The sequence below is a fragment of the Bacillus rossius genome, chromosome 1 (assembly GCF_032445375.1).
Source record: "Bacillus rossius redtenbacheri isolate Brsri chromosome 1, Brsri_v3, whole genome shotgun sequence".
Classification (NCBI taxonomy): Eukaryota; Metazoa; Arthropoda; class Insecta; order Phasmatodea; family Bacillidae; genus Bacillus; species Bacillus rossius.
Genome location: NC_086330.1, coordinates 133,092,591 through 133,105,362, shown reverse-complemented (window position 1 = coordinate 133,105,362; position 12,772 = coordinate 133,092,591). Strand labels below are relative to the sequence as shown.

The following is a 12,772-nucleotide window of genomic DNA, read 5'->3' as shown; positions in this document are numbered from 1 at the left end:
TCGTCAGTCGGCAATGATAAGTACGTATAAATTGGCGGTAGTAGTAAGACGCGTGGATTGTGCTACTATATTCAATACGGACAGACGATAAAATGTAGCAGCAGCGAATGTGCAGTCGGTTTCAGAGAATACTATAAGGTAGATGTGCGGTATTTTAATAACTAATGTTAATAAGTGTTGCCTTGCAGTTGACAAAATTCGCTACAGTGTCCCTTTATAGGAGCATGGAAGTAGGTGAAATAATGTACTAAAATTCTCTCTCGTTATCACGAAAAGTGATGATATTGTTATTTATAGGGTCATGTGTAGGGACCAGAAAAATTCGTGTTTTCAATTACCTCTAGGATACACTCTGCAATCTTTTGTATACTCGGGAAAATGTCACCTGTTCATTGACTGCCGACTGATGAGACGTTTCAACTTGGTAGCCTGTGAGTCGGTAACTCTTTTGTTGAGGGTTTATCAATGGTCATGATTATTCCCGTAAACTGTGTGCCAACAGCGGAGGCAGCCTAGAAGTAAACATATTTCAATTATTTCCTATCACGAAATGAACTCGAGAATTTTTTAGGTCCCTAGCCATGTATTTATCACAAAAAAAAATCCGATCGCACTTTTGACTATTGTAAGATATGCCTACGCTAGCGATTGTTCTCCTGTGGTTGGCGGCCGAGGCGCATTCAGGACGCGTTTGCTTCCGAAATTCCGCACTGGATGGCTGTGATTGGTGTTTTGACAGTATTCATGTGCCTGAAATAAACCCAACCAACCACGAAGCACAGGCAGTGCCCCAAATGTTTAACACGTGATTTAGTTTTTTTTTCCGAGTCCATGTTATCGATTTGAACGCGGCGCGGTGGATTACTGCGATGCCTACGCACGGAACATTCATGCGGTATTTCACTCCGTGTTACACACACCCAGGTCATCGCACGCACGAAACACACACCACACTTTTCGTCGTGCGATTATTCCAGGGAGCATTCTGACCGTGTCTGTGTGATTTGTCACAGGAGCTGCGCACCACGCCAACTTAAGGGAGATTAGGCATCGTCATCTTGCAATTTCAAACATTTTAAAACCCGTCTGCAATGAAAGATTCCGTGCTAAATTGTTTTGGTTTGACTTGGCCTAGGTCTTGGCTTTGGCTACTAGTTTTAGTCAACACTTGTGAACTGTGGCCTATTTCATAAAACTACAAGTCTACAAGTTACTAGTTACAAGTTACAAGGGAATTTCTTACAAGTGTGAATCTGATGTGTTTCACAAAGAAAGTTGCTTGACTTGTAGAAGTTGGTGCACTTGTAACACATAACTACAAGTTTACGAGTCAGCTGTTTATTGTTCGTGCTTTGATTATGTAACGAATTTGTAGGTTATAGTTGCGAAGTGTCTGCTGATAAAAATGAGTTCACGGCAAATGCAGATGCACGACAAAATATGTGTGCTCAAAAAAATTAATGAACATAAAAACATTTTGTTTGGAGCATTTTCGGACAAACTGACGAAAAAGGATAAGCTGTTAGCTTGGACTGATATAATGACGTTTGCTCAGTCACTAGTAGTTGTGCCCCACAAATGTTATGATACATCTGTGTACTGTTGCTTTGGAAATACCATGCATATCTCCAACTGCATGGTACTGTCCGCCATTTCCCAACCAATGTAGAGAGACAAATATTTGTTGCCTTGCAGATAACGATTTATTTATTCGTGAAGGATGATGCAATGGATGACCAATATCTTGTACTAGCTCCTCCAGTTTAACAGCACTCATGCGGAACCTTTCGTTATACTCAAATAATGTGCAAGTCCCATGTTCACTCTCTCTCTAAAATTGCGTGGTCGCCTCATAACCTCAATATCTATATCATCTTCATAAGAATCGGTAAATATAATAATATCCATTGTATTCTAAGATGTTATCATTCTATACACAAGCATAGACTTATTAATGATTAACAACTAATATAACTGACTTACATAATATTCTACTTATGTATTGACACTAGTAGCAATTTCTCACAAGTTACATATGCTTGCAAGCTACAAGTTTGTTTATGAAACAAAAACATTTATTTACTTGTAAAATTAACTTGTAACTTGTAGCATTTCACTTGTAACTACAAGTATTTACTTGTAGCTTCATGAAACAACATTATATAAGATTTTACAAGTTACTAGCAAAGTTACTTGTAACTTGTAGACTTGTAGTTTTATGAAATAGGCCACTGGTGTAATTATTGTGAAGTTGTAGTCACCCGCGTGAAATATATGCTTTGACATGCCAAAAGTTGGGTCAAATAGTTCACAATTAAAATTATAGCAAAAAGATTGAAAAATCCAAGATAGCGGTGCCTAATCCCCCTCAAAATTTATTTTCAAAACGAGCTACAATATTTTGGAAACTTAGTTTAACAAACAACTACATAAAGAGCGCCGGACATACAACATAGCACAGGGATCTGAACCCAAGGTCATCTACCCATTACATCGTTTCGTCCTAAAGTAGACTGAAAACACGAATACCTTCACTGAACTACATTTCTTTACACAATTCCCTCTACGACTATGGGCTTGTTATCTCCCAGCTGACGGAAGAGCGCCCCAATCAAGTTAAACCATTTAGAGAAGGAGAGGTTTCGAAGTAAGAATTCAGCCAATAGAAAAAAAACAACTGTGAGCAAATTATTTAAGGAGCTGTGGATTTTAAATCTAACGCCAATTGAGTTGGCGAAATTTCCGGGTGTCGCCATGCGTCTTCTCCCCCCACATCGTTTTAATAACTACACTCGGCGTAGCACGAGTTCGAGCCCCGACCGCAAATTGCGCTATTTACTCAATTCAGTGCACAGAAACCGTCAACACAGCAGTTAGTCCATGTACTGGGCGGCGAGGCGACCCGCCCCCTGGGCCTCTCCGCGAGCCGGACCACGAGGGTGCAGTGCCAACTGCCACAGCTTGCGGCACACCCTGTCGCGGTATCGTCCAACCATTCAGCTGTGCTTGGCGGTCAAGGAATTCCCAGTGCGAGTTCGTATGTCCCCCCCCCCCTCCTCCTAGGTCTCGTGATGTGGATGGGGCTGCTCAGGTCGACATTTTGTCACCAACGTCCACGTGTCATGTTCGCTTGATCAAACAGCATCCATCGAGAATATAACCCAAAGATAAAAATTTGCGTGGAACGGACGTTGGTTTTTTCACGTAAATAGAAACCATGCCGACACAACTCAATCTGGACGTTAAAACTGCTTCAAAACTCATTATTCCTCCTACGTTTGCATTTCATCACCAAAAACGATGGGAATAAATTAATTTTTCATAACTGAGTTCGAAATACACCATCGCCAGTTTAATTAAAAGAAGAAAAAAATATTTTTATACACAGTGACGTTTATCTTGGTGCAGTGTACAGAAGCCTTGACTATAACCACCTTAAAGAACCATTTAGCCTGAAGGATCCTCGAGAAGAACATCCTAAGGGATGTCTATAATATTGTTGATCTTGCTTGTTGTTGCCATGGTCCCCCCAGACACGCCGATGCGGGCTGTCGTGAAGGACGAGTCGCAGGCGTCCTAGCGGCCTTCCAGGGGCTCGTGGCGCCATTTCTAGTGAATAAAAAATGTCGATAGCCGGTAGTTAAACCAGACCACTGTATTTTCTACTACCTGTATCAGCCACGCGTTGCTGTGGCTCAGTATGGTTAAATGGAAAAGAAAAGAGACAGCACACAATTTTTGTAATTTGTTTGAAGTAAGTGCACACATACAAAGCATATCTGTTATTCGATCGCTCTCTATATATGTCCCTCTATAAATCTCACAATATTTATCTCTCTCTATATATATATAACCTCTTTATATATTTCTCTATATATGTGTATATAAGATTATATGTATAGGACATATGTTTCTATCTATATCTCAATCCATCTCCCTAATTATATCTCTCTACATCTCTCTATATATCCCTCACTTTATCTCTCCATATATCTGTATATCTCTCTAGCTCTCTATACCTCTCTCTATATCTTTATCTTCCTGTCTATATATTTATCTTTACAAAAAGAAGACAAACACACACACATTCATTTAATTATGTATATTTTTACCTATACATATATATATATATTACTGGTCACAGCTGTGGAAAAGGTATGTAAAAACACGCGCGTATTCGTATGCAACGTTGTTTCAAAATTTCAAAACAAACGGCGCAGAACTTTCGGAAATGTAAGATTTTGAACGAACGAACATTTACATTTTAATTATAAAGGTAGATATTTATTATTTTGAATCGATTAATTAATTTTGAACTTAAAACAAGTGCAAATTAAAAATTGCTAAGAATAATATATCGATTATAATCAGAGTACACAGAAACAATTTACCACAGATAATGGTGTACCTATATTATTGATTTTTACAGGCGCTGTAATAATTGGGACATACTTTTACGACTATAGTGATTCACTAAATCCATCCTTTACATGAAAGGACCCTTTGGTTAATTCTGCATCAGTAAAGGACGCAACCTCACTACTTGGAAACTGCAAAGCTCCAGGTAAAGGTCTAATATGCACTAAAAAATAAAATAACAGCCCTTACAAGTTTTCTGCCGGATCTAAGAGTCCGTGGTATCACTGCAATAAAAGTTTGTATTTTTACAAATTTAGTCTTTGAAAACTCGGTTGCCAACGATATCACTTTTAAAATTGCAAGGCAGAGCTTTGTAAAATTAGAAATTTTTAAAAAGTTTTGCCTTGCAGTTTTACAAGTGATATCGTTGCCAACTGAGTTTCCAAGAATTTTCCTTGTAAAAAGTACAAGAAACTGTTTACAGTGTACCTGCATATTTAAAAGTCAGGGTCAGTTCACACAAGTTTTCATAACCACGCCTATTAAGAGTGCGCTTCTACGACGTCGTAAATAAACTGTAACTGAACAGGATCGTTTCATATAAAGAAAATAAGAATAATTAATGTTAGCAGGAATTTTTCACCTAGTTGCTTCCGTATTGTGCTTACCGTTACCATGCTCTACCATATTTTTTTCGTAAGGTACTAGTTGACAATGAATAACGAATTGACTCTCGCCTAATCATAGATCATATTCTTTTTTTTGTCAAAACATGATAGTTTTATCAATTCATGGCCACTGGTCTTTTACAAAGTATCATCTTCAACAAGAATCTGACACATTCTGCTGATAGACTAATAACGAAAAACATTGTGTGTTGACAGATCTTCTGTATGAATTAGAACATTCGAGCTGTTCCATACACGTATTTTCAGCAGGGACATTCGTCCTGCAGAAATTTTAATGAACATGATTTCTTACATAAATAATTGTGTCTCAGAAAATAAATTTATATTTCAAACAACTCTCACCAAGCACTCTGTTGCGATAAAATGGCATGTGCTGTTAGAACATGTTTCAAGCAAAATGTTAAAAAAAAATAGTCCAAATTTTTGCTATGTTAATAATAGATCTGCATCCTCATACCGTTTAACGCATATCGGATGCGCTCTTCACTTATCAGCGAACTAACGTGGTAAAACATTAGTTAACACATGTTACGAGTGCATATGCTATAAATGCCTTGGAGATATTAGCTCTACTTTATGAATTTGCTAACCACGGTTTCCTCTATAGCAATTTGATTGTAAAACTCGTTCGTCCATCGTGTTGCTCACTGGAAGGCCAATTTCCATCATTGATTCACAAGTGTCTTTGTGTAGCAAAAATTTAGAAAATCTAACTGTTGGTATGCGCTGTTCAATCAGCCTCAATCCTCCGGGAACAAATTAATTACCATTGAATCCAAGTTTAGTTACAATCAAAGGCGTTTTCAGGAAGGGGGAAGATGGATATATATATATATATATATATATATATATATATATATATATATCCCTCCTCCCTGAAAACCTTAAAAAAAAAAAAAAAAATTCATTTCTATGCCCACTAACCTACGGAAATAAAATGAAAGCAAATAGTGGTAAAATAGCTTCTATCCCCCTCCCCAAAAATGAAATTCTGCGTACGCTCCTGGTTACAATAAAAAGCCGCCCCAAAGAAGCTGTTGTGTTTGAGTAAATCTCTACATGATAATATATTACTCAACTGAAGTGATATTTTAATTACAGTTTAATGAAACGTTTAAAAAACTATTTATTGAACTATTAAGTTCCACGCAACAAAGGCTAGGGATAGGGATTACGATACTCCAAGGCCAGTTCATGAAAAAAAGCCTAGGTGTCGGCGGGCAAAGAAATACCTGTACTTCAAGGTCGTTCATTAAACCACAAGCAGCTGTACTTGGCAATGCGCTGGCAGCATCAGAGGAAGAAGAAAACGAAAATGAATAGTAGTTATTTGTAAAATGTATTCGCCTAAACATTATTTTAAGTCTATTCCACGGCCAATATATGAACAAGATAACTTTTACATGAATACACCACAACCTTCACGATAAAAACGATTTTAAGATACAAAACTCTCCCCTGAAATCATCGTATGTAAGTTAATAAAGGGTAAATTAATATGGCGTAAATTCATTTAACATATTACACAGTCATTCATTTACATACTATAGATATAGGCACGTCGAACGCTGAAGGTAGGGGCATATGTCTCCCGAAATGAAATAAAAATTATATAAAAGTTTATTATTCCCACCAAAAAAACGGAAAGAATTTGAAAGCAAACAGCTTGCATAGTGTTTTTATCTCCTCCCCCCCCCCCCCCTTTTACGAATTAAATTTCTGCCTACGCTCCTCGATGTAGGCAGCTGTCGATTCCGATTAGGTGACAATAAATGTCGTCAGAAAGATGTATACTACAAAGAAGAACAGATGATTGGCAGCATAAGATATTAAGTTATCATAAAAATATCAGTTCTTTATCTGATAAACAATAATCACAAGTACATGGAAATGCGGGCTATTACATGGAACGTTTGCTTAAGAACGTTTGCAAAATATCCTGATGATATTTAGTAAACGTACTTGCACGCTTGTGTCCTACATACGCGTTAGTTCCTTAAACTACAGTTCTACGCTATTTTGTAGACTAGCAGCCAAATTAGAGATAAATATCACGTCCAGACAAACAAGGACCCAGGCACAATAAACTTTTTAAACATTCACTCACAGATTTTATAGCGATAAGTAAAGACATGCATTATTTGCGAAATCTTTCAACACCAGCTGTGTGCCAAACCACTGAAGCGTCATTTGTGTCTCGTAACTGGTTGAAGATACATATCTCCTATCGACACACGATCACAGGAATTTTGTTCGGAAACAAACGCGTCCTCAAAGGGCAGGCCAAATCAAGCAATGGCTTCTCTTGCAGACGGCCGCCAATCACAAGGAAGAGACCGCTTACGCATACATACATTTTGCAATATAATGAGCGTTCATAATTTTTTTTTCTACGAAAAATACCTACCCTAGCGATAAACGTTTACACACACAAAACAATCAGAGCTGCGTGGCTACAGTGGGCATTTATTTTACCCGTTTTCCTTTATTTATTATGTCTGTTCTAGCCTTCGAGAATTTGATGCTGCGGCAGTTGGTTGTTTGTAATCACAAGGAAAACGTAGTATTTACAGAACAACAAATTCACAGTTGAACGGAATTTCGAAATTAAAAGGAAAATTTTTGTATGGATTATTTTAGCAAAGTACTATTGTAGTTAGTAGGAATTAATTACGTAAAGTTCAATAGTTATTAATTTGTTGTGCAAGTGAAATTCTTACGTTTGCACACTCTTAACAAATCATTTCCTTTTAATTTTAAGATTTTATGTTAAAAGGCTTTCCTACTACTTATATGATTCGTGCAGTTTATTAAATCATGTTTTTTTGTTTGTTTGTTTCTTTGTTTTTACGAGGACTTTGCTCGTCTGTTACTGAAGTTCGACTGTTTTTGAAATGTTATACCCAATTATAAAAATGTATGCGGTTCATACAACTTTCATCATACTGTAAAATCATACGAGAAAAGATTTTAGCCGGTATTCCATCTTCACAAAGGAAAAAAACGGATCACTGAAAGTTGTTCAACTAATGTGGAAACTTCAAGCGGACACGCCATCGTTAAATGCAATATTGGGTTATAAACAAAACATTTTTATACGTCACGTGTTCTCAGCTCATCCGAGTGATGACAACCTAAAGTCATGAAAGTACAAAACTCCTCCTCCAACGATAAGTTTAATTTATAAATCAATTTATCTCTTTAATTACTGAATGTCCCTCGTACCTCAGTTGCCGCTTTCATTGTAGCGCTTTTACATAGTTCATGAAACCATTTAAAAAAAAAAGTAATTTACTCACGTGGTTTATGATCAAGTCTGATTATAATCGTGGTGAAGGGGGGGGGGGGGGGGGGGTGGGAGTGACACAACTTATGTGCCATATTTAAAATACCTGTATTTTTATATCACATTGAATGGACTTGCGACTGCCATATTTGTAAGAGAACATGTCCGATTGTTACATGGCAAAGGTCTAGTTTGTTGGCTTCACTTTCGCTAGCTAGACCATGCTCCATCTAAACTCTTCCAATATCTTGGATGAAACTAATTGCTCTTACTTCTCTAATAAGTTAATTTGAAATCCGTAATAGATTGCGTTAAAATAACATGCACGCAGTAAAGGACTGGGAACTGTTTCGCCGTTGAGAACAGAAATGCTGGAAAAAGTGCGAAAAGTGAAAATGAAATGAGATTGTTTACAAACGCCGTTGACACAACAACAGTAGCAGAAGGACGTAGACTATTGGTACTAACTTTAAGAACTCTCAAATTTGAGACAAGTTACATGGAACATATATTGTACTCATGTTTTTCACTAGACTTTTTTTTTTGCTAGTTCCCAATTTAAAATTATCTATTTGTCATTATTTACACCAAGCTATGAAATGCAAAGAAAAATAAACATTAACTAAATGTGTATATCTAATACGTAATTTAACTAATGTCGTGACTGGAATTTTTAAGCTGCTTAATTAAAACGACAGCGTAGGTAAAATTTTACTTCGTTGGGGAGAGGATAGAACCAATTTGTCCGCTGTTTGCTTTCAAATTCTTTCCATTGGTTGGTGTGAATTTTATATATATATATATATATAATTTGAGGGTGGGAGAAGGGTTATATCATTTACATCCTCTGTATCCTCTCTCCCCCCCCCCCCCTCCTTTGCGTACGACCCTGCTGAAATACAAGATACAACAAACGACTTCTTTTAGGTAGCCGCCACAACCTTAATCTCCACTCCTGTTAGTCTAATAAGTGTCGAGGGAGGCATGTGTTGCCTCCTACCCCCTTCCCAAAAAAACTACTATAAACGCTATATGATTATTTTTTTGAGAACTCTAAATTTAATTGACGTCCTAGGGCATGGATATTTCGCAAAAACATCTGAAAGCCTATTAAACTAGAACAAGGTATACCCATAACATTCTTTTTAATTGGCGGCCACCTGCCAGAGAAGCCATTGCCTTTACTCGACCGATCCCATTCAGGACGCGTTTACTCCCGCACTGAATTACTGTGATTGGTTTTCCGACAGTAGACACGAACCTGAAAGAAACTCCACCAATCACAGATACTACAGTGTCTTAACTCTCAGCTACTCTCGACATCTTTTAGCAAAAACAAATGCAAGCCCCCGCGTATTAGTAGGGATAATAATACATTTTACAAAATTCGCGGATGAAAGCTGCTTCCGTTATTGGCACACAGTATACAAGGAATCATTTTGGGTGATTAGAAACCCCAAACTAAAGAATTACCTAATCATTGAGACGTCCTACCAGTCGGCAGCCAATGAACAGGTGACATTTCCCCCGAGTATACAAAGGAGTGTGGAGTGTTTGCTACGTATTAGACTTTGTTCCGATGGTTACATGAAGTCCATGGAATAAAACGCGGGTCCCCAGAAAGGGATGAAGGCGCACTCACCCTGTGCGGCGCCCTCAGCAGCCGGTGCACGGCGGCCAGCTGGTTGATGAGCGGCAGGGACAGGCTGAACGTGTGCACCGGGGGTCTCGCCGGCTCGGGGAAGTTGGTCGTGTACGCGAAAGGATCCGTGTCGTTGAGGTACTGCACCCGGCACGTCAGGCCGGCCATCTTAAACAACTCCCCCTTTCCCTTTCCGCGCCCGGTGCCTTCGGCGGCGACGGTAAAAAAAAAAAAACACAACACACGCACACGCTTGGGGGTGGAGAGATGTTTTAAAAAAAAAAAAAAACAGGTGAAGAAGATGATCCAACGTCTTGTTTCGCACACACCCTCCCCGGCTGGGGATCGACCGACGAGAACAACGCCGTCCCAACACGAACTGCACGCCGCCGGCCCGCTGCGGTTCGACAGCCGGGGTTACCGGTTTCTTCTCCCTCCCCCTCCCCGCGCTACCTCAGGCCGTGCGACAGACGAACGCCGCGACGGAGCGCGCAGCGCGCCTGGCGGCCACCGGCGGAACCGCCGCCAGTCAACATTCCGCGCATTCCCCTCACCCCCTCTTCCCCTACACACCTCCCTCCCCCCTCCCGGATTAACCGACGGACGAATTCCCACCTCCCCAAGCCACCTTGTAGTTTTCCGCGTAGGTTCTTCACTGCTAGTACCTTTTATAGGTTTTAAATACGTTTACCCGCAGACATCATACTTTTTATTTTAATTCTCAAGCAAAGATAAATTATTAAACCATTTTTCAAAAATCTTAGACTAAATGGACTACGTTTAACATAAAAAAAAAATTTAAAACGCATCGGCTACCGTTTCACAGGACACATTAATTTAGCAAGTTGTGATTTTAAAAATAAATACTTTCCTTTTTTATCCCCGTGAGATAGAACCGTATGAAAGTGTACATATAATAGTAAATAATTCATAGTTTAACGTATGAGTACTTTAATTCCTATAAGTGTTATTTTAAATACTAAACATTCCATAGATATCAATAATCGTGGCAACTGTAAGAATTACAAAATATACTAAATATAAGATATGTTGTCTTCGAGACTACAAACAGAGGCTTTTTTTTTCTCTTATAATATTTATTGTTAGTTCAGTGGTTTTACTATTTAACTTCATTTATACTGTCGTACTTAGTTGGATTTAGAGGGGGCACAGGGATATTTGGAGCCTCCTCCCCACATCCCCAGGAAGTTAATCCTGGGTCCACCCCTGAGCGTATTAATATCGCAAAAATTTCTAATAAGTGTAAAACCATTATTAAAAAAAATAACAATCTAGTACTTTTTCTTCAGATCTAGTGCCTTTTTCTTGATAAAGTCGATACGAAATGTTTGAAAGTTGGAGACCCTGATTCCGCGGCCTTCCGCCGGGCAACCGGGCTGTAAGTATTCGTATTTCCGTTTCCTTGCGATCACGTTCTTTCTTTGTTTATTTATTTCTTTTCCCGTTCTAACCGCCATTGCCGCCTCCGCCGGCGATCTTTTCCGATCGGGCGGGACGGGCGCCAAAATCCCAAACCCTCCTTCACGTAAACAAGCGAGTCTGACGCGTGTTGCGCGCGGCTCGCTCCTGCGCACAAAGGAGCGGCTCGGAAATAGAATACCTGGAGACGCTTGGCGCGCAGTCGGCGCGAGGACAGAGCTGTGTCCGACGGACACTGATCGCTGATTGGCCCAGCTAGACCCTCTGACGTCGTGGGTGGCGTCTCCCTGGTCCGAATGCATGGTTCTGCTCGAGCTGTTTGTTCCAGTCTTGTGTCCTTTGGTGGCGCTCAAGAAGAACACGCGTGATGTTCGCTGCTTCCGGTTACCGTTTCAGAAAGGTAAACAGAAAATAACAAACGATGTGGCTATAAACAGGAAGCCAAGAAGACCAAGACTATTTGCGACCCGTGCTTTTCAAAGGCCGAACACATGAATGTATTTTTAATATTCAAAACTAAGCTGTATAGACATATAAACAATACAACAACAAAAACAATTGAAAACCTTATTTTGACGCTCAATATTTACTGCTCTCTAGTGACTAATTTAAAAAAATTAGATTCGGACATCGCAATTGTAGACAGGGCATTTCCGTGCGACAATGTGACGTGAATCACATTCGAACAAGGACACGGACCGCCTACAGGTTCGGACTGTTGCAGACGGGCCTTTACTTCTATAACACTCAAGGACGTAACTTGACTAGTTTCCACCCGGGCTAAGAACTCATCTTGGCGCCTCTTTTTTTTTTTCTGTTCAAATCAATCAAACCAAAACTTTTCCGGACACCACCTTATATCGCCACTACATACAAATTCCAATATTCAAAATATTTTTTGATTCAACTTAGATGGTAAATAAATAGATTTATTTGCAGTAATTTAATTTTAAATGTATCGCAATTTGGATAGTACGTGAAAAATACCAGTTTTAAATATTTGACGATATACATGTACATATGGTTAATTTATCTTTGAAAGACGTGATTTGTAACACTATGTACGGCTTTTAACAATAAGAATATTAAAGGTAAAATGTAATCCGAACGATAGATTTGGGCCACATTTTCATCACGAAATATCAAGTTTGAAATATATAAACGATTTATGGTTAATGTATGAATTTTTTAAGTTGGACGGGAACAACTGATTTCTTGGTAATAATAAAGTATTAAGATGAAACACTAAGCTTCTTGATAATATGTTAAGAAGTTTCAAAGTAAATATTGTCGCTGTCGTAGAATGATTTCATTGAAATAATTAGGGCTTACACGTGTCACAAAAAAAAAGTAAAG

General features: G+C 38.8%; 1 protein-coding gene across 2 annotated transcripts in view; it reads right to left on the bottom strand.

Moving 5' to 3' along the window:
- Positions 1-12,772, bottom strand: part of LOC134546167 (FH1/FH2 domain-containing protein 3) — a 496,828-nt gene that overhangs the window by 306,271 nt on the left and 177,785 nt on the right. Inside the window, exon 1 of one of the 2 annotated variants that reach the window (XM_063388745.1) lies at positions 9,977-10,422. The exons of the other annotated variant lie outside the window; for it this stretch is intronic. Coding sequence (XP_063244815.1) covers positions 9,977-10,144 — 168 coding nt within the window. The 5' untranslated portion in view covers positions 10,145-10,422. Of the gene's footprint in view, positions 1-9,976; positions 10,423-12,772 lie in introns of those variants that run through there. 2 annotated transcript variants of the gene reach the window in all.